We start from the raw sequence: 27,483 nt of genomic DNA, 5'->3' as shown, positions 1-27,483 counted from the left end.
CCATACACTGCACTGTGCAGCTGAAACAGAGCCTGCCAAGCCCCAGAGCCCACGTGTTTGGGCACAGAACAGCACCAAAAGTTTATATGGAACAGTAAATTAGAAGACTTCAATCATACAAAGTACATCCTCTGTTTATAAAGAAATGGCATTAGAAATCAATGTACATATACACAGTGGAGTACTACTCAGCCATTAAAAAGAATACATTCGAATCAGTTCTAATGAGATGGATGAAACTGGAGCCGATTATACAGAGTGAAGTAAGCCAGAAAGAAAAACACCAATACAGTAGACTAACACATATATATGGAATTTAGAAAGATGGCAATGATTACCCTGTATGCAAGACAGCAAAAGAGACACAGATGTGTAGAGTGGACTTTTGGACTCTGTGGGAGAGGGAGAGGGTGGGATGATTTGGGAGAATGGCATTGAAACATGTATACTATCATGTAAGAAACGAATCACCAGTCTATGTCTGATGCAGGATACAGGATGCTTGGGGCTTGTGCACGGGGATGGCCCAGAGAGAGGTTATAGGGAGGGAGGTGGGAGGGGGGTTCATGTTGGGAACCTGGTCCTCTGTCACTTGCAGCCATGTTCCCATACACCAGGCCTCAATCTCACCCAATGAAATTGCTATTCAGAGTGGCCATAATACATACAAAAAGGGAAAGAATAGCTCCTTACTCCCCTCTCTTGTTCCTTCACAACATACATTCACTGAAAACCTGTGTAGCAAGTTTGTTACATACAGACGTTCAAGCTGAAAACATTCAAACATGTAAAAGTGCATTTGCATGTGCAATCACATCAGTTAGTTCACAGATCTGACAAACATTGTCGTGGGCACATCCAAGACAAGTTGATGTGCATTTGTGTACTTTACTGTACAGAACTGTATGGAGTAAAATAGTGCAGGACTTTTATTTCAAGCCTACGCTGTCTGAAAGGAAGCATAAATGCAGTGGTAATGGAGATGGTACTACTACTCTATTTTTAAAGGTGTGGTTAGTTGCTCAGCTGTGTCTGAATTTTCAACATATGGACTGCAGTATGCCAGCTTCCTCTTGCCATGCGGATTCTCCAGACAAGAATACTGAAGTGGGTTGCCATGCCCTATCCAAGTACTGCAAGATTAAAAATGTGTCTTTAATTGTGTTTGTGTTTTATGTATTATTTGTGTGAAAAGTATCATAAAGCTATTAAACTACAGCAATATAACCAATTGTCTTAGTTGGCTACCTAAGTAACTTCGCTGGACTTATCAAGAAACTGGGATTTATGAACACCCTTTTCAAATGAAACTTGTTCATATACAGAGGACTTACTGTTCTGCTAAGACCTGTGGATCCAAACGTGAACGCATCCCCTCCAGGTCCAAGGAAATCACATTCTTGGTTGGGATTTTAGAGGAAACGTGAGATCTCCATAATTCTAGCCATTTCAATCTTTTCAAAAGACCTTGATCAGGACACACGAATACTAAAATAGAAATAGTCATTATGTTTCTACCCACTTCTAGAAAGTGTTGCTAAGTTCTCAATACAGGACCTTGTAATGCTGGGGGACTAGATGGAGAAATGATGTGAACAGAAATAAGGTAGGTGAGACAGGTAGGTCAGAATGTGAGGTAACAAAGACAAGGTATTTAGAAGCTGAAGAATTGAGAGAGATTTGGGACCTGAGTTGCAAAAGCAGTTTTCAAGCCAAAATCCTCTCTTGCCTTTATTTAGCAAGTCTACAATACCAGCACAGCGGGTCAGGACCAGTACCAGTCTTGGTCTACTAGGAACCAGACCCCCACAGAAGGAGGTGAGCTGCAGGCCAGTGAGCAAGTCTTCATCTTTATTATAGCTGCTCCCCATCACTCTCTCATCACCCCCGGAAGGGACAGTCTAGCTTGTTTTCCCGGAACTGTTTGTAGTTACATAACCTATGCTTAATAGAAACAAAGATAGTATAAATATTAATGATTATTTTCCTTTCTCAGTGCTCAGAATGGTGAGTTGGTGCCCTTGCAATCTATCACAGTGACAAATTAAATGTTGCCTATTAACATTTGGATACAGTCGGCTAGCTTAAAATCAAGTATTAAAGAAACTAAGATCATGGGATCCAGCCCCATCCTTCATGGCAAATAGAAGGAGAAAAGGTGGAAGCACTGACAGATTTCTTCATCTTAGCCTCTAAAACCACTGTGGATGGTGACTGCAGCCATGAAATCAGAAGGCATTTGCTTCTTGGCAGGAAAGCTATGAGAAACATAAACAGTGTGTTGAGAAGCAGAAACATCATTCTGCCCAACAAACTGATAGATGTTTGGCCTTTTCATTTGGATTTCTAAACTTTCTGCCCAGTCCCCATTGGTCTTAGAAGTCCCTCACCTTTCTGCTCCTTCACGATTCCCAAGATTATTTTGTGCATTTCTTTACCCAGTCCTGAAATCAGCCATCTAAAGATTGTCTGATGGGAAATGTATTCAGAAGCTAGATGTTAGGCCTCAGAATAGTCACTGTTATCAAGTTGTCACTGCTTCTAGGCTTTACAGTGGTCAGAGGAGGAAGTACATATTTCCCTTAAAAACTAACACTAAAAGAAATATAATTAGTCGGTTCAAACTTATGCTTTCAGTTCAAGATTTAAGACAGCAAGGTTTGAATTAAACTTCTATATATTATGTGTGAACCTCTTTTTCTAGCCACTGAAAGGCTTACTTCAAAACATTAGTTGTAATTATTGTCTTGCTTTTACCTGTTAATATACATATGATTCTTTCAAAATAACAGAAACAATATGAGGAACAATAAGTTGTTGAATTATTGCTCACCGAAGCTACAATGGCAGTGCAGATGCATGGTAGCTGCAATGGCAGCGCAGAAGCACGGTGGAGAGGAACTACCCCACGTCCAAATCAGGGGCAGCAGCTGAGAGGAGCTACCCTACTTCCAAGGTAAGGAGCAGTGGCTGCGCTTTGCTGGAGCAGCCGTGAAGAGATAACCCACATCCAAGGTAAGAGAAACCCAAGTAAGATGGTAGGCGCTGAGAGAGGGCATCAGAGGGCATACAGACTTAAAACACAATCACAGACAACTAGCCAATCTTTCACACGGATCTCAGCCTTGTCTAACTCAATGAAACTAAGACATGGCATGTGGGGCCACCCAAGATGGACGGATCATGGTGGAGAGGTCTGACAGAATGTGGTCCACTGGAGAAGGGAATGGCAATCCACTTCAGTATTCTTGCCTTGAGAACCCCATGAACAATATAAGGTAAAAAGATCGCACAATGAAAGATGAACTCCCCAGGTTGGTAGGTACCCAATATGCTACTGGAGATCAGTGGAGAAATAACTCCAGAAGGAATGAAGGGATGGAGCCAAAGCAAAGACAACACCCAGTTGTGGGTTGGACTGGTGATAGAAGCAAGATTCGATGTCGTAGAGAGTAATATTGCATAGGAACCTGGATTGTTAGGTCCATGAATCAAGGCAAATGCAGTTCAGTTCAGTTCAGTCTCAGTCCTGTCTGTCTGACTCTGCGAGCCCATGAATTGCAGCAGGCCCAGCTTCCCTGTCCATCACCAACTCACAGAGTTCACTCAAACTCACATCCATTGAGTCGGTGATGCCATCCAGCCATCTCATCCTCTGTCATCCTCTTCTCCTCCTGCCCCCAATCCCTCCCAGCATCAGAGTCTTTTCCAATGAGTCAACTCTTCGCATGAGGTGGCCAAAGTACTCGAGTTTCAGCTTTAGAATCATCGCTTTCAAAGGATACCCAGCACCAATATCCTTCAGAATGGACTGGTTGATTCTCCTTGCAGTCCAAGGGACTCTCAAGAGTTTTCTCCAACACCACAGTTCAAAAGCATCAATTCTACAGTGCTCAGCTTTCTTCACAGTCCAACTCTCACATATACATGACCACTGGGAAAACCATAGCCTTGACTAGACGGACCTTGGAAGTGGTCAAACAGGAGATGGCAAGAGTGAACATAGACATTCTAGGAATCAACGAACTAAGATTGACTGGAATGGGTGAAAATAAAACAGATGGCCATTATATCTACTACTGTGGGCAGGAATCCATTAGAAGAAATGGAGTAGACATCACAGTCAACAAAAGAATCTGAAATGCAGTACTTGGATGCAATCTCAAAAATGACAGTATGATCTCTGTTCGTTTCCAAGGCAAACCATTCAATATCATGGTAATCCAAGTTTATGCCCCAGTCAGTAATGCTGAAGAAGCTGAAGTTGAACAGTTCTATGAAGACCTACAAGACATTCTAGAAAACAACCCAGAAAGATGTCCTTTTCATTATAGGGGACTGGAATGCCAAAGTAGGAGTCAAGAAACACAGGAGTAACATGTAAATTTGGCCTTGGAGTACAGAATGAAGCAGGGCAAAAGCTAATAGAGTTCTGTCAAGAAAACGCACTAGTAAACACCCTCTTCCAACCACACAAGAGAAGACTCTACACATGGACATCACCAGATGGTCAACACCAAAATCAGATTGATTATATTCTTTGCAGCCAAAGATGGAGAAGCTCTATACAGTCAGCAAATCAAGACTGGGAGCTGATGGTGGCTCAGATCATGAACTCCTGATTGCAAAATTCAGACTGAAATTGAAGAAAATGGAGAAAAGCACTAGACCATTCAGGTATGACCTAAATCAAATCCCTTAGGGCTATACAGTGGATAGTCCTATACAGTGGATAGATTTATGGGACTAGATCCAATAGACAGAGTGCCTGACGAACTATGGATGGAGGTTCATAACATTGTACAGGAGACAGGAATCAAGACCATCCCCAAGAAAAAGAAATGCAAAAAAGCCAAATGGCTGTCTGAGGAGGCCTTGCAGATAGCTGTGAAAAGAAGGGAAGCAAAAAGTAAAGAAGAAAAGGAAAGATATACCCGTTTGAATGCAGAGTTCCAAAGAATAGCAAGGAGAAATAAGAAAGCCTTCCTCAGAGATCAATGTGAAGAAATAGAGGAAAACAATAGAATGGGGAAAACTACAGATCTCTTCAAGAAAATTATAGATACCAAGGGAATATTTCATGCAAAGATGAGCTCAATAAATGACAGAAATGGTATGGACCTAACAGAAGCAGAAGATATTAAGAAGAGGTGGCAAAAATACACAGAAGAACTGTACAAAAAAGATCTTCATGACCCAGATAATCACGATGGTGTGATCACTCACCTAGAGCCAGACATCCTGGAATGTGAAGTCAAATGGGCCTTAGGAAGCATCGCTATGAACAAAGCTAGTGGGGGTGATGGAATTCCAGTTGAGCTCTTTCAAATCCTGAAAGATGGTGCTGTGAGAGTGCTGCACTCAATATGCCAGCAAATTCAGAAAACTCAGCAGTGGCCACAAGACTGAAAATGGTCAGTTTTCATTCCAATTCCAAAGAAAGGCAATGCCAAAGAATGCTCAAACTACTGCACAATTGCACTCATCTCACAGGCTAGTAAAGTAATGCTTAAAATTCTCCAAGCCAGGCTTCAGTATACATGAACTGTGAACTTCAAGATGTTCAAGCTGGTTTTTGAAGAGGCAGAGGAACCAGAGATCGTATTGCCCACATCTGATGTATTATCAAAAAACCTAGAAATTCCAGACAAACACCTACTTCTGCTTTACTGACTATGCAAAAGCCTTTGACTGTGTGGATCACAATAAATATGAAAAATTATTAAAGGGATGGGAATACCAGACCACCTGACCTGCCTCTTGAGAAACCTGTATGCAGATCAGGAAGCAAGTTAGAACTGGACATGGAAAAACAGACTGGTTCCAAATAAGAAAGGAGTACATCAAGGCTGTATATTGCCACCCTGCTTATTTAACTTATATGCTGAGTACATCATGAAATCGCTAGGGCTGCAGGAAGCACAGGCTGGAATCAAGATTGCCGAGAGAAATATCAGTAGCCTCGGATATGCAGATGACTTCACCCTATTGCAGAAAGTGAAGAAGAATAAAGAACCTCTAGATGAATGTGAAAGAGTAGATTTAAAGGTTGGGTTAAAGCTCAACACTTAGAAAACTAAGATCATGGCATCTGGTCCCATCACTGCATGGCCAAAAGATGGGGAAACAGTGGAAACAGAGGCTGGCTTTATTTTTGGGGGGCTCCAAAATCACTGCAGATGGTGATTGAAGCCATGAAATTAAAAGATGCTTACACCTTGGAAGGAAAATTGAGACCAATCTAGACAGCATATTGAAAAGCAGAGACATTACTATGTCAACAAAGGTCCATGTAGTCAAGGCTGTTTTTTCCAGTGGTAGTGTATTGATGTGAGATTTGGACTATAAAGAAAGCTGAGTCCCAAAGAACTGATGCTTTTGAACTGTGGTGTTGAAGAAGATTATTGAGCATCACTTGGACTGCAAGGAGATCCAACCAGTCCGTCCTAAAGGAAATCAGCCCTGAATGTTCACTGGAAGGACTGATGCTGAAGCTGAAACTCCAATACTTTGGCCACCTGATGCAAAGAGCTGACTCATTTGAAAAGATCCTGAGGAGGTGGTCCTAAGATTATGAAGGAATAGGACGGGGAGACCACTTTTTCCCCACAAATTCATCAAAAGAACATTTAAATGCAGAGTAACTTCCACAAAACAACTTCTGAATACCAACAGAGGACATCAGGCACCCATAAAAGCAGCCCATTGTCTTCAAAAAGAGGTAGGAAAAAATATAAAAGACAAAAAAAGAGACAAAAGAGATAGAGATGGAGCTCCTTGCTGGGAAGGGAGTGTTAAAAAGAGAGAAGTTTCCAAACACCGAGAAACACTCTCACTGCTGAGTCTGTGGCAAGCTATGGAACCACAGAGGGCCACGTAACTGGGAGGAAAAATAAATGAATAATTAAAACCCACTATGTGCCCACTGTTAACTCCCCCAGTGGAGAAGCTGCGCAGACACCTGCACCAGCCACTAGCAAGTGGGGGCTGCGTTGCTTAGAGTAAGGACAGGGCCTGAATGTCCCAAGGGCAATCTGATGGAATTAACTTGGGCTAGCAAACCAGACTGTGGGATAGCTTCCACGTGAAAAGCCCTAACATAAGACACTGCCACGCCTGCTCACAGAACAAAGGACTGACTAGAGCTATGTGAAAAGCCCTAACCTAAGACTCAGGCAGGCCCGCCTCACAGAACAAAGGACTGAACAAAGCTAGCAGGCTGCAGACTATTCCCCTCTGGTGACAGGCAGCCAGAGCCAGAAGAGGGCAATTGCGGCCCCAGAGAGGCATCATCTACCAAACTGCAAGCAGGCTTCTTTGCTAAAATTTCTTGGGATTCTGGATGGTCAACATCTGCCTGAGAAAGGTGCACCAGTTGTACACCCAGAAAACTGAGCAGCAGGAATGGGAGGAGGCAATAAGTCACAGCGACCGTGCTCCCCAAACACCTCATCACCTGAGCTGCTCGGACCTGGGAAGGGCACAAAACGCAGGCCAATTGAATCTGTGCCTCTGAGGACAACTGCAGTGCCTGAACCTGAGCGGCTTAGACCTGGGAGGTGCATGCAGCCCAGGGCCGGCCTCAGATGGTTCCCCTCAGGGCAACCTAGAGCATGAACAGTGTGGGCAGGGAGGGCACACGTGCCATGAGCGGGGGCAGGCCCAGCGTGGCTGGGACACTGTGAGCACATGCCAGTGTTATTTGTTAGCAGCATCCCTTCCTCCCCACAGCACGACTGAACGAGTGAGCCTAAAAGAGTGTCCACCACCGCCCACTTGAATCAGGGTGGAAATTAGACTCTGAAGAGACCAGCAAACAGAAGAAGCTAAAACAGAGGGAACCGCCTTGGAAGTGACAGGTGCAATAGATTTAAACCCTGTAGTTAGTACCAACTACATAGGAATGGGCCTATAGATCTTGAGAAATATAAGCCAGACCAAGGAACTATCTGAAAATGAAATGACCACAAACTGCCTACAAGAACACCAGAGAAAGTCCTAGATACATTTTTACTATTTTTACTATCATTCTTTATTTTTTTAATCTTTTTAATGTTTAAGTCCTCTATTGCTTCAATTTTCATTTTTATAACCTACGATTACTTTGCAAAAAAAAGCAAGAGAGAGATCCTATCTTTTAAAACAAACTTCATATATACATATATATATACAGTGATTTTTGTGACTTTCTTTTCTTTTCTTTCATATTGTATTTTTGAAAATCCAACCTCTAATCTAGATTTTTAATCTTTGCTTTTTGGTATTTGTTATCAATTTTGTACCTTTAAGAGCCCAATTTTCAGTGCCCATTTTTACTTGGGAGCGAGATTACTGGCTTGACTTCTTTCGCCCTTTGGACTCTCCTTTCTCTCCACCAGGTCGCCTCTGTCTCCTCTCTCCCACTGCGCTTCTCTACCAAACTCTGTGAATCTCTTTGTGTGTTCTGGATGGTGGAGAACATTTAGGGAACTTCTTCAGTTCAGTTCAGTTCAGTTCAGTCGTGTCCGACTCTTTGTGACCCCATGAATCGTAGCACGCCAGGCCTCCCTGTCCATCACCAACTCCTGGAGTTCACTCAGACTCACGTCCATTGAGTCCGTGATGCCATCCAGCCATCTCATCCTCTGTTGCCCCCTTCTCCTCCTGCCCCCAATCCCTCCCAGCATCAGAGTCTTTTCCAATGAGTCAACTCTTCGCATGAGGTGGCCAAAGTACTGGAGTTTCAGCTTTAGCATCATTCCTTCCAAAGAAATCCCAGGGCTGATCTCCTTCACAATGGACTGGTTGGATCTCCTTGCAGTCCAAGGGACTCTCAAGAGTCTTCTCCAACACCACAGTTCAAAAGCATCAATTCTTCGGTGCTCAGCCTTCTTCACAGTCCAGCTCTCACATCCATACATGACTACTGGAAAAACCATAGCCTTGACTAGATGGACCTTAGTCGGCAAAGTAATGTCTCTGCTTTTGAATATACTGTCTAGGTTGGTCATAACTTTTCTTCCAAGGAGTAAGTGTCTTTTAATTTCATGGCTGCAGTCACCATCTGCAGTGATTTTGGAACCCAGAAAAATAAAGTTTGTCACTGTTTCCACAGTTTCCCCATCTATTTCCCATGAAGTGATGGGACCTGATGCCATGATCTTCATTTTCTGAATGTTGAGCTTTAAGCCAACTTTTTCACTCTCCTCTTTCACTTTCATCAAGAGGCTTTTTAGTTCCTCTTCACTTTCTGCCATAAGGGTGTTGTCATCTGCATATCTGAGGTTATAGATATTTCTCCTGGCAATTTTGATTCCAGCTTGTGTTTCTTCCAGTCCAAGGAACTTGATTACTGGCTGGATTTGTCTCTCTCCTTTTGATTCCTCCCTTTTATTCTCTTGGCCACTTCTGTCTCCTTCCTCCCTCTTCTCTTCTCTGTATAACTCTGTGAACATCTCTGAGTGTTCCAGACTGTGGAGCATATATAAGGAAGTGATTACTGGCTAGCTTGCTCTCTTCTCTTTTGATTCCATCTCATCTCATTCGGGTCACCTCTAACTCCCTCCTCCCTCTTCTCTTCTCCATGTAACTCTGTGAACCTCTCTGGATGTCCCTCACTGTAGAGAAACTCTTCGTCTTTAACCTTTCCATCTTTAACCTTTAACCTTTCCAACTTTAACCTAACATCTAGGTTATGCTGTACAGAGAGAGAAGTCTTGAGGCTACTGTAAAAATAAGACTGAAAATCAGAAGCAGGAGGCTTAAGTCAAATCCTGAGAGCACCAGAGAACTCCTGACTACAGGGAACATTAATCGACAGGAGCTCATCAAGTACCTTCATACCTACACTGAAACCAAGCACCACCCAAGGGCCAACAAGTTCCAGAGAAAGATATACCATGCAAATTCTCCAGCAATACAGGAGCACAGCCCTTAGATTCAATATACAGGCTGCCCAAAGTCACTCCAAACCCACTAACATCTCATAACACATTCCTGGACACTTCATTGCACTCCAGAGAGAAGAAGTCCAGCTTCACCCACCAGAACACCAACACAAGCTTCACTAACCAGGAAACCTTGACAAGCCACACATACAACCCAAAAAAAAAGTGAAGAAACTCCACAATAAAGAGAACTCCACAAACTGCCAGAATGCAGAAAGGCCACCCCAAACACAGCAATATAAACAAGATGAAGAGACAGAAGAATACCCAGCAGGTAAAGGAATAGGATAAATGCCCACCAAACCAAAGAAAACAGGAAGAGACAGGGAATCAATCTGATAAGGAATTCTGAATAATGATAGTGAAAATGATCCAAAATCTTGAAATCAAAACGGAATCACAGATAAACAGCCTGGAGACAAGGATTGAGAAGATGTAAGAACAGGTTAACAAGGATCTAGGAGAAATAAAAAAGAGTCAATATATAATGAATAATGCAATAAATAAGATCAAAAACATGCTGGAGGGAACAAATAGTAGAATAACAGAGACAGAAGATAGGATTACTGAAGTAGAAGATAGAATGGTAGAAATAAATGAATCAGAGAGGAAAAAAAGAAAAATGAATTAAAAGAAAATTCGAATCATAGGTGTCTCAGAAGAAGAAGACAAGAGAAAGACGTGAGAAAATACTTGAGGAGATAATAGTTGAAAAGTTCCCTAAAATGGGGAAGGAAATAATCACCCAAGTCCAAGAAACCCAAAGCGTTCCAAACAGGATAAACCCAACGTGAAACACCTCAAGACACATATTAATCAAATTAACAAAGACCAAACACAAAGAACAAATATTAAAAACAAGGGAAAAACAACAAATAACACACAAGGGGATTCCCATAAGGCTAACAGCTCATCTTTCAATAGAAACTCTTCAGGCCAGGAGGGAATGGCAGGACAGACTTAAAGTGATGAAAGAAAATAACCTACACCCCAGATTATGGTACCCAGCAAGGATCTCATTCAAATATGAAGGAGAAATCAAAAGCTTTACAGAAAAGCAAAAGCTGAGAGAATTCAACGCCACCAAACCAGCTCTCCAACAAATGCTAAAGGATCTCCTCTAGACAGGAAACACAAAAAGTGTGTATAAACTTGAACTCAAAACAATAAAGTAAATGTCAACGGGATCATCAGTTCAGTTCAGTTCAGTTGCTCAGTCGTGTCCGACTCTTTGTGACCCCATGAATCTCAGCACGCCAGGCCTCCCTGTCCATCACCAACTCCCGGAGTTCACTCAGACTCACGTCCATCAAGCCAGTGATGCCATCCAGCCATCTCATCCTCTGTTGTCTGCTTCTTCTCCTGCCCCCAATCCCTCCCAACATCAAAGTCTTTTCCAATGAGTCAACTAACCTGATCATACTTATCAATAATTACCTTAAACATAAATGGATTGAATGCCCCAACCAAAAGACAAAGACTGGCTGAATGGATACAAAAATAAGACACCTATATATGTTGTCTACAAGAGACCCACCTCAAAACAAGGGACACATACAGACTGAAAGTGAAGGACTGGAAAAAGATATTCCATGCAAATAGATACCAAAAGAAAGCAGGAGTAGCAATACTCATATCAGATAAAATAGACTTTAAAACAAAGGCTGTGAAAAGAGACAAAGAAGGACACTACATAATGATCAAAATATCAATCCAAGAAGAAGATATAACAATTATAAATATAAAGGTACCCAACATAGGAGCACCGCAATATGTAAGACAAACGCTAACAAGTATGAAAGGGGAAATTAACAATAACACAATAATAGTGGGAGATGTTAATACTTCACTCACACCTATGGATAGATCAACTAAACAGAAAATTAACAAGGAAACACAAATTTTAAATGATACAATAGACCAGTTAGACCTAATTGATATCTATAGGACATTTCACCCCAAAATAATGAATTTCACCTTTTTCTTAAGTGCACACGGAACCTTCTCCAGGATAAATCACATCCTGAGCCATATCTAGCCTTGGTAAATTCAAAGAAAATTGAAATCATTCCAAACATCTTTTCTGACCACAAGGCAGTAAAATTACATCTCAATTACAGGAGAAAAATTATTAAAAGTTCCAACATATGCAGGCTGAACAACACGCTGCTGAATAACCAACAAATCACAGAAGAAATAAAAAATGAAATCAAAATATGCATAGAAATGAATCAAAATGAAAACACAACAACCCAAAACCTGTGGGACACTGTAAGAGCAGTGCTAAGGGGAAGGTTCATAGCAATACAGGCATACCCCAAGAACCAAGAAAAAAGTCAAATAAATAACGTAACTCTACACCTAAAGTAACTAGCAAAGAAAGAATGAAGAACCCCAGTGTTAGTAGAAGGAAAGAAATCTTCAAAATGTGGGCAGAAATAAATGAAAAAGAAACAAAAGAGACTATAGCAAAAATCAACAAAGCCAAAAACTGGTTCTTTGAGAGGATAAATAAAATTGTCATACCATTAGCCAGACTCATCAAGAAACAAAGGGAGAAAAATCAAATCAATAAAATTAGAAATGAAAATGGAGAGATCACAACAGAAAACACAGAAATACAAAGGATCATAAGAGACTACTATCAGCAATTATATGCCAATAAAACGGACAACGTGGAAGAAATGGACAAATTCTTAGAAAAGTACAACTTTCCAAAACTGAACCAGGAAAAAATAGAAAATCTTAACAGACTTATCACAAGCACGGAAGTTGAAACTGTAATCAGAAATCTTCCAGCAAACAAAACCCAGGTCCAAATGGCTTCACAGCTGAATTCTATCAAAAATTTAGTGAAGAGCTAACACCTATTCCACTCAAACTCTTCCAGAAAATTGCAGGGGAAGGTAAACTTCCAAATTCATTCTATGAGGTGACCATCACCCTAATACCAAAACCTGACAAAGATGCCACAGAAAAAAAGAAAACTATAGGCCAGTGTCACTGATGAACATACATGCAAAAATCCTTAACAAACTTCTAGCAATCAGAATCCAACAGCATATTAAAAAGATCATACACATAACCAAGTGGGATTCCAGGGATGCAAGGATTCTTCAGTATCCACAAATCAATCAATGTAATACACCACATTAACAAATTGAAAAATAAAAGCCATATGAATATCTCAATAGATGCAGAGAAAGCCTTTGAAAAAATTCAACATCCATTTATGATAAAAAACTATCCAGAAAGGAGGAATAGAAGGAAATACCTCAACATAATAGAAACTATATATGACAAACCTACAGCAAACATTATCCTCAATGGTGAAAAATTGAAAACATTTCCTCTAAAATCAGGAAAAAGATAAGGGTGCCCACTTTCACCACTACTATTCAACATAGTTTTGGAAGTTTGGGACACAGCAAACAGAGCAGAAAAAGATATAAAAGGATTCCAAATTCCAAAAGAAGTAAAACTCTCACTGTTTGCAGATGACATGATCCTCTATATAGAAAACCCTAAAGACTCGACCAGAAAATTACTAGAGCTAATCAATGAATATAGTAAAGTTGCAGGATATAAAATCAACACACAGAAATCCCTTCATTCCTATAGATTGACAATGAGAAAATAGAAAGAGAAATTAAGGAAACAATTCCATTCACCATTGCAAAAAAAAGAATAAAATACTTAGGAATATATCTAACTAAAGAAACTAAAGACCTACATATAGAAAACTATAAAACACTGGTGAAATAAATCAAAGAGGACACAAATAGATGGAGAAATATACCACGATCATAGATCAGAAAAATCAATAGAGTGAAAATGATTATACTACTCAAAGCAATCTATAGATTCAATGCAATCCCTATCAAGCTACCAACAGTATTTTTCACAGAGCTAGAACAAATAATTTCACAATTTGCATGGAAATACAAAAAACTTCAAAAAGCCAAAGCAATCTTGAGAAAGAAGAGTGGAACTCTAGGAATCAACCTGCATGACTTCAGGCTCTACTACAAAGCCACAGTCATCAAGACAGTATGGTACTGGCACGAAGACAGAAATATAGATCCATGGAAAAAAATAGAAAGCCTAGAGATAAATCCACCCATTTATGGACACCTTACCTTTGACAAAGGAAGCAAGAATATACAATGAAGAAAAGACAATCTCCTTAACAAGTGGTGCTGGGGAAACAGGTCAACCGTTTGTAAAAGAATGAAACTAGAACACTTTCTAACACCATACACAAAAATAAACTCAAAATGAACTAATGATCTAAATGTAAGACAAGAAATTATAAAACTCCTAGAGGAGAACATAGGCAAAACACTCTCCGACAAAAATCACAGCAGGATCCTCTATGATCCACCTCCCAGAATATTGGAAATAAAAGGAAAAATTAAAAAATGGGACCTAATCAAAATTCAAAGCTTCTACACAAGAAAGGAAACTATAAGCAAGGTGAAAAGACAGCCTTCAGAATGGGAGAAAATAATAGCAAATGAAGAAACTGACAAAGAACCTATCTCAAAAATATACAAGCAACTCCCGCAACTCAATTCCAGAAAAATAAACAGCCCAATCAAAAAATGGTACAGAGAACTAAACAGACATTTCCCCAAAGAAGACATACAGATGGCTAACAAACACAGGAACAGATTGTCAACATCACTCATTATCAGAGAAATGCAAATCAAAACCACAATGAGGTAATATTTCATGCCAGTCAGAATGGCTGTCATCCAAAAGTCTACCAGCAATAAATGCTGAAGAAGGAGTGGAGAAAAGGGAACCCTCTTACACTGTTGGTGGGAATGCAAACTAATACAGTCATTATGGAGAACAGTGTGGAGATTCCATAAAAAACTGGGAATAGAACTGCCTTATGACCCAGCAATCCCACTGCTGGGCATACACACTGAGGAAACCAGAATTGGAAGACACACATATACCCTAATGTTCATCGCAGCACTGTTTATAATAGCCAAGACATGGAAGCAACATAGATGTCCATCAACAGACGAATGGATAAGAAAGCAATGGTATATATACAAAATGAGGCCATTTTGGCCATTGGCTCATTTGGCCATTAAAAAGAATACATTTGAATCAGTTCTAATGAGATGGATGAAACTGGAGCCTATTATACAGAGTGAAGTAAGCCAGAAAGAAAAACACCAATACAGTATACTAATGCATATATATGGAATTTAGAAAGATGGTAATGATAACCCTCTATCAGTTCAGTTTAGTTCAGTCACTCAGTCGTGTCCAACTCTCTGCGACCCCATGAACTGAAGCACGCCAGCCCTCTCTGTCCATCACCAACTCCTGGAGTTCACTCAAGACTCACGTCCATCAAGCCAGTGATGCCATCCAGCCATCTCATCCTTTGTTGTCCCCTTCTCCTCCTGCCCCCAATCCCTCCCAGCATCAGAGTCTTTTCCAATGAGTCAACTCTTTGCATGAGGTGGCCAAAGTACTGGAGTTTCAGCTTTAGCATCATTCCTTCCAAAGAAATCCCAGGGCTGATCTCCTTCAGAATAGACTGGTTGGATCTCCTTGCCATCCAAAGGACTCTCAAGAGTCTTCTCCAACACCAGAGTTCAAAAGCATCAGTTCTTCGGTGCTCAGCCTTCTTCACAGTCCAACTCTCACATCCATACATGACTACTGGAAAAACCATAGCCTTGACTAGACGGACCTTAGTTGGCAAAGTAATGTCTCTGCTTTTGAATATGCTATCTAGGTTGGTCATAACTTTTCTTCCAAGGAGCAATCATCTTTTAATTTCATGGCTGCAGTCACCTGAGACAGCAAAAGAAACACAGATCTATAGAACAGTCTTTTGAACTCTGTGGGAGAGGGCGAGGGTGGGATGACTTGGGAGAATGGCATTGAAACATGTATAATATCATATATGGAAGGAGTTGCCAGTTGAGGGTGGATGCAAGATACAGGATGCTTGGGACTGGTGCACTGGGATGACCCAGAGGGATGGTACAGGGAGGGAGGTGGAAGGGGGATTCAGGAGGGGGAACACACGTACACCCATGGTGGATTCATGTTGATGTATGGCAAAACCAATATAATATTGTAAAGTAATTAGCCTCCAATGAAAATAAATAAATTTATATTTTTATAAAAATGAAAAGACCTTAATGTTGGAAAAGATTGAGGGCAGGAGAAGAAGGGGATGACAGAGGATGAGATGGTTCAATGGCATCACCAACTCAATGGACACGAGTGTGTGTGGACTCCAGGAGTTGGTGATGGACAGGGAGGCCTTGCATGCTGCCATGCATGGGCTCACAAAGAGTTGGACACGATTGAGCAACTGAACTGAACTGAAGTTGTTGAATATACTTTCAGATTTCTTTCCGTTTTTTTGTTTTGATTTTCTTTGGTTTTGTTTCTGATGGGCAGGATTTTTGTTTTTCCTTAGAAGATATTCCACTCTGAATGTAGAGTCATAAGTCTGAATTTTAAAGCCACTTAAATAATGTGTTGTTATAGGTAGCTATTCAACAACCTGATTCAATTAGATTTATTAGTCTTTGTTCTCAATTTGTTCAGTTCAGTTCAGTCCTTCAGTTGTGTCCGTATCTTTGCAATGCCATTGACTGCATCATGCCAGGCTTCCCTATCCATCACCAACTCCCAGTTCTTGCTCAAGCTCATGTCCATTGATTTGGTGATGCCATCCAACCATCTCATCCTCTGTTTTCTGCTTCTCCTCCTGCCTTCAATCTTCCCTATATCAGGGTCTTTTCCAATGAGTCAGCATGTTTACTATGCATTCAGTCTCTTTTCAAATCAACTAATATGAATTAAATTCCTCTCTGTCCCCACTGCACTCCCAACTCTAGGCCAGAAACAAAAGCCTGCAGAGACTGAAGGCTGATTCCAGCACATTGTTGTGGAGATTTCATTCCCACTGTTTTTTCTGGGAAAAAAAAAATTAGTTGCTAACATTAAAAGCAGTACATTGTATATAAATTTCCAAACTTCTGATTCTCTTGAAAACATGGCCAACTGGCGTGCTTTACAGCATTGGTGAAGTAGAGGAAAGGCTGCTCCCAGTGGTAAAGCCTGTGCTGCCCAGGGTTCAACATAGCCACCTAGTCCTAGTATCATATCTCCTGACTCCTGGGGACATTAGTTTGTGAGAACTAGACTGCTAGCCCTCTTAAGATAAAGACTACTTTTGTCTTGATCAACTTTGACTTTGAAGCCTTTAACCCAGAACCTAGCACACAGTTCTTCTTTGTACGTTTTTTGGATGATATAAAATATCTTGTGGATGCATAGGACATTTCTTCCCATACTGAAACCATGTAATTGACGTACTGCTCTGCCCTAAATCTTTGATGCAGACTGGCATCATAGGTGCCCCTGATGTCTGCCATTAGACCCCCTACCTAAAGCCAGTTGTATGTCCCTGGGCTGTCCCTGAAGTCTTCACTTTGCCATTTGACAACTTACCCTCCTAGCAATCTCCTCTCTAACGCAGACAGCAATGGATATCGCATGACGTGGCTAGGAAGATGACATGAAACCACGAATGTCTAGCATGGCCCCTAGTACCCATTTTCATGATGGTCTTAGCAGTTTTTTCTCCAAGTTGGCAAGGATCTCTGTCTTCTTAGATGTCCATGCAGATCAGTTTGGTTTTCCAGCCAAGATTCTAGGAAGAGATTACAGTTCAATTCTTTGTATTGTGAGAAGCTTCAAAGTCCACTCGCCAAGGACACTGATGAAGGTAAAGATTTTATCAAGACCTTTGTGATTTTTTTTCAGATCTTTTTAGTGGCCTAAAGGGGAAAACTAGGGTAGGTCAGTGCATATATAACTAGAGGCTCCTGGTCACCACTGCATGCTAAGAACTCAAACTTCCCTGAGTACTTGGAGCCAGGAAAGAAGCATGAAGTGGCTTGTGCTCCTTGGGCTGGTGGCCTTCTCAGAATGCGTAGTGAAGTAAGTATGGGGACTGTAAGTCACATCATATTCCTTTCTCGGATTTTCCTTTCATCTGCTTATTCTTCCACCCATCAGGTTTAGAAGGGAATGGAATATTTCCCTAAGAGTCTTAATGTTCCACTGTTACTTATTGAATAGTAACTTGCTGTAGGAACTGTAGATCCCAAGGTCTTGGTGTAGATTTGGGTTGCACAACTTGGGGTCCAGTCATGTCATGACCTATTGAAAATGCAACTCCTTGAAACTGTTCAGTGCACAGTCTATGCAGATGTCAATGTGGTCCTGTGGAATAGCATTTTCTACATTTTATTCAACATGTCCTCTTTTTCCCCTGTCTACTTCAGTGTGTATATGCCTATGTCTGCATCTCTGTATCACTGTCATTTATCTCTCCATCTCTTTGGAAGTCACTGGGAGTGTGGGAGTATGTCTGGGGACACACTGGGAGTATGTCTCTGTGTGTTATTTTGTTTTATTTTTCATTTGACTCTTTCTTCCTTTTTCAGCCTCTGAGTTTGCCTTACTTGTTCCCTATATTTTGGATTCTTCTTTCAACTCTCTCTTCTGTTTCAATGTGGAGAAAGATACACTGTTTTATAAACAGTGTGTTATATCTGACAACCAGTGTGACCACTTCCAACTCAGAAACCTCTTGTATTTCAAATTGCTCCCTTGTAAAAAAGGATAAGAGTACCCCTTCTAACTCCTTCCTGAGTTTCTGTGAGAAGGTTAGAGTGGGATGGCAACAGCAATGCTAATGGCTGTCTTTGTTGAGACTTCCTATTTATCAGGTACCTTATATCCATCACTTCACTTATCCCCAAGATATTCTATTTGGAGGGGTTGTATTGTTACATCCATCATTTTACCGAAGGGGACACTGAGACACCACATGGTCATATGGCTTACCCAAGATTGCAGAACAGAACCTGTATTCAAATCTATGTCTTTGCCATGGTATATACATAGAATTCTGATAATGTCCCTCATAAAAATTATTAGAAAATACACAGAGCCATTACAATGACAGTTATACCTTAACAGTGACAGCTAACTGCAGCATCTTCTTTGTTTTCTTTGTCAAATGCTTGGTGAAAGAATACCTCTAAGGAGAGTGAAGACCATGAGAAACACCCTCAGTGGAAAAAAGATGCTGAACAGTTTCCTGAAGGAACATGCTTACAGACTGTCTCAGATTTCTTTTCGTGCCTCAAATCTAACTATTCACCCTCTGAGAAACACCATGGATGTGAGTATTTTGGGAGGATGGTGCTCCACAGCGCCCCCTGGTGCTCTTGCCCAGTACTGAGGCTCATCTAGAGGTGTCAGGTGGGATGTTGGGGTTGGAGTTCCTGCAGGAGGCAGAAACCCTGGAAAACCGGGAGCCCAACCAGAGGATAAGGCACTCTCATCCTCAACTGTTGGTCTTTGTGACTGAGCCCAGCAATCACCAGGTGGCAGGTAAATATCTATTTCTGTGTCAAAGATGCGTCATTGGTTTAAGGGAGATTGTTCCTTCTAAACTTAGTGAGCCACTTAGTTACAGATGAGAAGTGAACCGTCACTGATCAAAAGGTAGAATCAACTGCAAAGCAATTGTGAATCCCCAGGTAGAGGAATTCAGTTTTCACAGATGCAAGAACGACAACAGCAAAAAGCTACTGAACCTGTATTCCGTGTATGGCCATAAAAATCACTGTGGTTACTGTTTTTAGATTAGAAAAAGGGCTTATTTTGTCTTCAAAATGTCTTTAAGAATATCCATGCCAGCCTGAGAGATGGACAAAGAGTAAATACATGTAAAATGAAAGGGTCACCTATGCTTGTTGATTGGATGTGGTCTGAGTTTAGAGGGAGTGGCTGGGGTTGATCAAGAAGGACCTCCTGGAGAAGGGGGTGCTAAGGCTGGGTTTGAAGAGAGGACAGAGGTTCTCAAATGAAGGCACCAGGACTACCCTGGGTGCCCAGCAGTCCTGGAGGTGCAGTGATTATGCCTCTGGGCTTCCCATGCAGGAGATACCACTTCAATGCCTGGTCATAGAGTGAATATCCTGCATACAATGTAGTACAGGAAAAATATATCAAATGCAGATACCTCTGTGATGAAAGTCTGTGAGCTGCATGGTGGTTAGAATGTGATCTCCAGAGATATGAGACACCCAGAGGGAGACATCACTGTGGGAATAGAGGGTAGCCAGTTCTGCACTAACCCACTCACTCCTTCTCCCTGTAGATGCTCTACGTGGGTAAAATCACCGTTGGAACACCCCCTCAGGAATTCCAGGTTGTCTTTGACACAGGCTCATCTGACTTGTTGGTGCCCTCCATCAATTGCCTCAGCCCAACCAAGAGACCCTGTAGTGAGTAGAGACACCCTGTACCCAGACTATCCTTCACTGGCCTTGCCACCCTGTTTACGACCGTGGCACCTGATGACACTCATCTCTTGTTTCTGCAGGTAAACAAGATAAGTTCAAACATCACCAGTCTTCCACCTTCCGGTTTACCAATGACACCTTCAGAATCTACTTTGGTTCCGGAACAATGAGAGGAGTTGTTGCTCATGACACAGTTCGGGTAACATTGTAACAAATGCTGAGTCAGGACTGGCTATAGAGTGACCACTGCTTGCAAAACAGATGCAGAACCATCTGGCAGGACCCTTCCTAACCTAACTCCCATAGATATTGGCCATCTTATTCACAGGATCATGTCTCTGGGGAGGCAGTGCCCATGGTGACACATGAGCAAACCGATTAGCTAACCCAGAGAGTGGCTTGAGGTGTGGACTTGCAGCTCCTCTGCCCATGAGCAGTTCAAGGTTCATTTTGCTGTGAGCGAGAAGAAGGGATAAAAGCACTCAAATTTATATTCAAAGACTGTTCCAGGCACTTTCCAGTGATAACTGGTTTAATCCTGCAGCAATCCCACACAGCAGTTACTCTGATTAGCTCATGAGACATATGAGGAATCTGAGGTGCAGCTAGCAAGGGCCTTGCTGAGGTCACACATTGATAAAAGGTGGAGATAGGATGGCTTTTCAGGACTGAAGTTGCTGTGGGGTGTTTGGGGACAGGATAAAACTGATCTGGGGGCCCTGGGTGCAGTCAAGGACTTCAGGTATACAGAGTGGGAAACTGGAAGCCTGAGAATTCAAGGGGCCTGATAAATGATTTCTCACTCTAGAGGACCCTTGAGAGTCTAATAAACATATGGCCTGCCTCCCCCAAAGTATTTGAATAGTTCCCCTCTCTCTCTTTCTCTCTCATACACACTCACAGAAATATACACATATCCCCAAAAGTGAATCCCCCAGGCAATAATTTCATAGAACCCTGCAAGCAAGATTGTGTTTTTGGCTTCTGTCTTCCTGGACAGATGCAGAAGCCACAGTAGCTTACAGAGAATGCAGTCCACTCCTGTCATTAGGTCACAGCGATGCCAAAGAAAAGGCTATCTTGCTCTTGTTTTGTCTGTAAGGTGGCACCAATGGGACCTGGCCCAACTCTTGGTTGCCCCACCTGTACAGAAGCCATCAGGCCAATCTGACTCACTGACATGGTGTTTTTCAGAGGGGCAGATGTTTTAAAATTCACAGCCTCTCTCAAATGGAACCCAAATTCTCCTTCCACCTTGCTCTAACCATCTGTGGACCACTGAAGACAGAGCCCAGCTTCAATTCTTCTCTGAGGATATAATGGCAAGGCACCCCAGCCCAGTCTTAGCTCCACTTCATGTATCTGTAAGTGGGAACACTCTTCTCTCCCACAGATTGGGGACCTTGTAAGTACTGACCAGCCGTTTGGTCTAATCTTTTTGGAAACCTGGCTTGATATCCCTTTTGATGGCATCTTGGGCTTGAACTATCCCAACATATCCTTCTCTGGAGCCATCCCCATCTTTGACAAGCTGAAGAATGAAGGTGCCTTTTCTGAGCCTGTTTTTGCCTTCTACTTGAACGAGTAAGTCTGAGATGGACAACCTCTTCCTCCAAATTAGGTGTAATATGCTTTTAGTTGCAAGAAAATTGTAGAACACTTGATAAAGAGGTATCTTGAGAGATAATCTAACCCACCATAAATATGGCCCCAGGGCCCTACCTGGCCTTACCCCTGGCATTTATAAATAAAATTTTATTGGAAGACAACCCTGATCCTGGGCTCAAGACCAGTAACTTGGTCTAGGGGAGTGAGTGAGAAAGAAGGCTAACGGAAAGCAACAGAAAACAAGTTGAAGGAAAAGGCATTAGGATTTGCTTATGAATTTGATAAGGAAGGAAGGAGAAGGCTGGTGGATATCTTTCCTTCCTCATTAGCATTTCACTTGAAGCCCAGGATCAGCTACCCAATTTGTAGGAGGCAATGAAAAACAAAAGTGTAGGACACAAAAGTGTGGGACCCCTTTTTCAAGAAATATTAGGCATTTCAAGACAGAGAAAGCAGAGGTGGGGCCCCTTCTAAGTATGGGGCCCTTTGGACAGTAGATGTCACAGGCCAGTGGAGCCAACTCTGGGTGACCTGAACCCAAACCCTTAGAACTTCCAGGCTTGATTTTCCTGAAAAATGACAAGATGGACAAGGGGAAAGCCAAAACACTTCAGCACCCTGTCCTCTGAGGGTGTCTGAGCACTCTGGTCGCTGGAGGTCCAGGGAGTCTTCAGAAGACTTAGTGGGTGGAGCCCAGCCAAGTGATTCACTTGTGCCACTCATTAGCCAGTAACAGCCAACAGTCTGGATCTCAGTCTTTCCTAGATGCTATTTCTGCATCTGTACATGGGGACCTTATTAGGGCCTTGATGGGTGGACAAGCACAGCTCTCAGACAGTGCTGTTGTTACTGTCCTCCAAGGATTCCACCCTCCCCCTCACTTCTCTCTACAGAGACAAGCAGGAGGGCAGTGTGGTGATGTTTGGTGGGGTGGACCACCGCTACTACAAGGGAGAGCTCAACTGGGTACCAGTGATCCACCCGGGCGAGTGGAGTGTACCCTTGGACCGGTAAGCCTCTCCCTCTTGAGCCCAAGTGATGCTCCCACTACTGTACATGAACGCAGGCAGAAACACACAAATGCATTCTTAGATGCACAGTCACACAGACATATACACCACCCACATGACAGACACAGAGACAGACACACAGACAGACACACAGACACATGGAAACACACAAGCAGACACATATAAACCTACAAAAGAACACATATAAACATGCATAGCTAGTCAAAGACACACAAACACACACAGAGACACATACAAACACATACAAACAAATACACAAGCACATAGATACACAAACAACCCATGGGTTCATAACCCCCAGGCATTCTGAGCAAGGCTCTGACCAGGGTCCTGAAAGAGTCTAAAGAGGTCTGTTCAGCTGGGAAAGGGCTGCACCCACCACCCTTTGAGGTGCGGAGCATGGTTAGAGGACTCTACAGTGTGGTGAACAGAGGATCAGGGAGAATTTCACCAGCCTGGACAGAGTTATGATAAGATGATCAACTGTCCAGGGCTACCTAGGACATAGGAAGTTCTCAGTACAGATAAATGTCAGCTTAAAAACAGGGACAGTCCTGAGAAAATAGGGAAAATTAGTCTTCTTTGGGAGCAGCCACGCAGCAGCGGAGGGAGTTTGGCTGCAATCTTAAGACATGAAAGCAACTAATAAAAAGACACCCCATGTTCTTGAGCACACAGTGGGGCAGGGGCTATAACAGAGAATCAGGAAGGTGGGATCTAGGAGTGACCTGAGGACAAGAGGCATAATTGATAGGGTTCTGTGTGATACCCTCAGACAAAAGCTGACCTATCCTTTGGAGCTTCTGCAGGCTAATCATGTATTTCCTGGCCAGGGTCTCAGGGTCTGAGCTGGTTGTAGGAGCAGTGCTGGGAGATGCCCTCTCCCAGAGGAGCCCCTCTATCCCCCTACTATGAGAATCTGCTGCCCCTGAGAATCTCCACCTTCACTTTGTGTGAGACCCGTTATTTGTTCCTCACCAGATACAGCTCTCTGGAAGTTACTTATTGTTTTCTAAATCTTCATTCACTCATTGAACAGACAAGCATTTGGCATCCACTCTATGCCAGGCACTTTAGGGAGGCAAGGAGAATAAAACTTGCCTTCACATCTAAGAAGGCAGATGTACATGAAGTGACCTGCCCACATAATGAATTGTGACTTTGGTACATGCTAGACGTGATGAAGAGAAGGCAATTGCAACCCACTCCAGTACTCTTGCCTGGGAAATCCCAGGGACAGCAGAGCCTGGTGGGTTGCCCTCTATGAGGTCGCACAGAGTCGGACACGACTGCAGTGAGTTAGCAGCAGCAGCAGCAGACATGAGGAAGGGTCTATAGAGAGTGACCAAGACAGGAGACTGATAAACACCAGGGGAAAGACTTCCTGAAAACAATACAATTAAGCTGGAATCTGGAAGATGAGAAGAAATTTGCTAGTCAAAAGGGACTGGAGTTTTCTAGGAAGGAAGACCAACATGTGTCAAGGTACAAAAGATCCTGGTGTATTCAAGTACTGCATTCGAGGATGTCAAGAAAGGTGTTGGGTCAAGAGCAAAGGAAAAGAGGGAAAGAGACGAAGGGCTGTTTAGGGACAGTTGGGAAGGGGGCAACTCTGGGGAGACTCAGAGTGACCTTGATGCCCGCTTTCTTCCATTGTCTCTCAGCATCTCCATGAGAAGAAAGGTTATTGCTTGTTCTGGTGGCTGCAAGGCCCTTGTGGGCACCGGGACATCACTGATCCTTGGCCCAAGAACAGTGGTTGATAACATACAGAAGCACATCGGTGCCACACGACAGTGTTTCGAGGTGAAGGGTCATGCCCCAGGGTCACTCCCTGTCTCCACACACAATAAGGATCTCCAGGGCCAACCTCTCACCCTCTCTCTCTAACAGTACTTTGTTTCATGTTCTGCGGTCTATGCCCTGCCCTCTATTGTCTTCACCATCAACGGCATCAACTACCCAGTGCCAGCTCAAGCCTACCTCGTCAAGGTGAGGGGACAATACTGCGGGTTGGTTCTCTAACTGGAGCTTGCAGGAACCCTTGGGCTGCTGCTGGGAGGAGGCGCCCTCTGGAGGCCATGTACACCATTGCATATGCTGTTGAGCCCTGTGACTGGGCTAGTGCCTGCCAGAAAATCAATCACTTGAGAGTAAAGGGCCGTCTGGGACACTGATCTTCCTGAAATACATGTGGAGACACCACATCATGCCAGCATGGTGGGAGTCAGGGAGAGGGGAACACTAAGGTCCTCAGCCCTCAAAGAGCTGCAATTCAATCTGAACCTTTAGGTGCATGAACATGAAAGTCAGCTTTAGCAGTCCCTGAAATAGGCCATGTTACAAGGAGAATGACTGGGGACAGTCCCAGTGGGATGTTTCAGCATATGTTAACAGTCTCCCTTCCCTTCTCAAAGTTTTCCTGGTTTGGATGATAAATTACATGGTCAGCCTAGTACTCGGCTGCATCTTCCGCCTGCTCTGGCCTGGTGCCTCCTTTGTGAGTTGGGTACCCGACCCCTCAGTGGGGAGTTTGGAAACTAAGGTGAATAAAGGGTGCCCAGTGACTGCTCAGCCCAGGCACAGGGTGGAGGCTTCATGTCAGCTCCCTGAGAGAGTTCAGGGCAGGCTGATGGGCTCAAAGAAGCCTTTGAGGAAGATAGGGAATTTCAGGAATTCTAAAACTGTAAACTCATGAAGCCATGTGGAGGGTTGCTTGGTTCTAGGCAAAACTGCACTGGATTCCATGCAAATGGCATCTCAAGGTCGTCTGTCTGCACTGGGGCACTGGGGACTTGCTAGGTGTGATGAGGGCTACGGACTGACCAGTGGGGTTGGGAACCAGAGTATATTACACAACCAAGCCTGGAGTGACCAAAGAGGGTGAGTGTGGGCTGAAGGAGGCTTTGCAGAGTTCCTGAGTTAAGTCATCAGGAATGTGTTGTGGGCACTGCTCTATTTAAGATGGATAACCAACAATGAGTTACTATGTAGCACAGGGAACTCTCCTCAGTTATATGACAGCCTGGATGGGAGGGGTATCTTTGGGACCAGGATGCACGGATAAATACGATTGAGTCCCTTTACTGTTCACCTGAAACTCAGAGTATTGTATATCAGCTATACTCCAAAACAAAATAAAGTTTTTTAATAAAGTACGGGTTGTGGGGAGGCAGGAGGAGAACTGGCATTCTCTGCAGAGAACATGTATAATATCATATAAGAAATGAATCACCAGTGCAGGTTTGATACAGGATGTTGGGGCTGGTGCACTGGGATGACCCAGAGGAATGGTATGGGGAGGGAGGGGGGAGGGGGGTCAGGATGGGGAACACGTGTACGCTCGTGGCAGATTCATGTTGATGTGTGGCAGAACCAATACAATATTGTAAAATAATTAGCCTCCAATTAAAATAAATAAATTTCAAAATAAATAAATGAAAGAAGGGGAGAAGGAGTAAGAAAAGAAAAAAGAAAAAAAATGTTTGAACTAACATTAAAATAAAAAAGAGCAGGAGTCAGAAGGAAGTAAACAGTGAATGAGGAGAACTATGGACACACTAGTTCTTTTCTAAAAAATTATATTGAAATGTGGCTGATCTTCAGTGTTGTGTTAAGTTCTCCTGCACAGCAATGTGACTCAGTTATACACATAAAATTATTTTTTTCTTTTTTTCATTCTTTTTCATGTGGTTTATCACTGAATATTAAATATAGTTCCTTACGCTCTACAGTAGGACTTTGTTGTTTTTCATTCCTCTGTTTCCCCAACTGCCAGTCCTCCCCTCCCCCACACCCTTCCTCATGGCAACCTCATGACTTGATTCTCTTTCTTTTGGATAAACTGTCATATCCCCTGCTGCTGAGAAAATCCCTTGATACTTAACAAAAGAGGGAAATAAAAAAGTTTGTCAGGTCTGGATATTGGGGGGAATCGCCGGTAACGGCTCATGCTGACTGGTGTGTGTCTCTGACTCCCCCAGGATTCTGGAGACCAGTGCTATTCCCCCTTTCAAGTGAACAGAGTGAGTCCATCTGCAGAGACCTGGATCCTGGGTGACGTCTTCCTGAGGCAGTATTTCTCAGTCTTTGATCGAGGAAATGACAGGATTGGCCTGGCACAGGCAGTGTAAATGCTGGGAGTGGTTCAGGAATCAGTAAGGCTGATCCGAACACACACTCACTCACCCTTTGGGCACTCCTGCCCATGATGCTGGTGAACTGAATTTGGTGGTCTGCACACCCTATTCTCAGTAAAGAATAAAGGGTTTCACTCTTAATGGTGCTGAAATAAATCGGTGCCTCTGTTTTTGTCTGGGAGTGAACGATCTAGAACCAAGTCTGAATCAAAATTGAGAGGAGCCCTAATCCAGCTGGCTTCAAGAAACAGGGAGACTCATTGAAATGATTCTGGGAAACTAGGATGCAAGAAACAGAGCAAACACAAAGATCTCAGTGACTGGACCCAAAAAATCAAAAGTCATCAATTCTCTCTCACCCTCGCTCTTTCCCTTCCCTCTTCTTTGATGGTCTTAGACTGGCAAC

The 27,483-nt window shown here is 42.7% G+C and overlaps 1 protein-coding gene across 1 annotated transcript; it reads left to right on the top strand.

Moving 5' to 3' along the window:
* The first annotated feature begins 17,817 nt into the window (after positions 1-17,817).
* LOC128068521 (pregnancy-associated glycoprotein 1) lies at positions 17,818-27,071 on the top strand. The gene is made up of 9 exons (XM_052661645.1): positions 17,818-17,918; positions 19,020-19,170; positions 20,155-20,281; positions 20,380-20,498; positions 21,693-21,883; positions 22,801-22,917; positions 24,603-24,744; positions 24,832-24,930; positions 26,922-27,071. Exons 1-9 carry the CDS (start codon positions 17,818-17,820, stop codon positions 27,069-27,071), a joined length of 1,197 nt encoding a protein of 398 aa, XP_052517605.1.
* Positions 27,072-27,483: the final 412 nt, after the last annotated feature.

Source organism: Budorcas taxicolor, chromosome 25, assembly GCF_023091745.1.
Source record: "Budorcas taxicolor isolate Tak-1 chromosome 25, Takin1.1, whole genome shotgun sequence".
Taxonomy (NCBI): domain Eukaryota; kingdom Metazoa; phylum Chordata; class Mammalia; order Artiodactyla; family Bovidae; genus Budorcas; species Budorcas taxicolor.
Note: the sequence above shows the minus strand (reverse complement) of the source record. Positions and strands in the feature narration are given on the sequence as shown.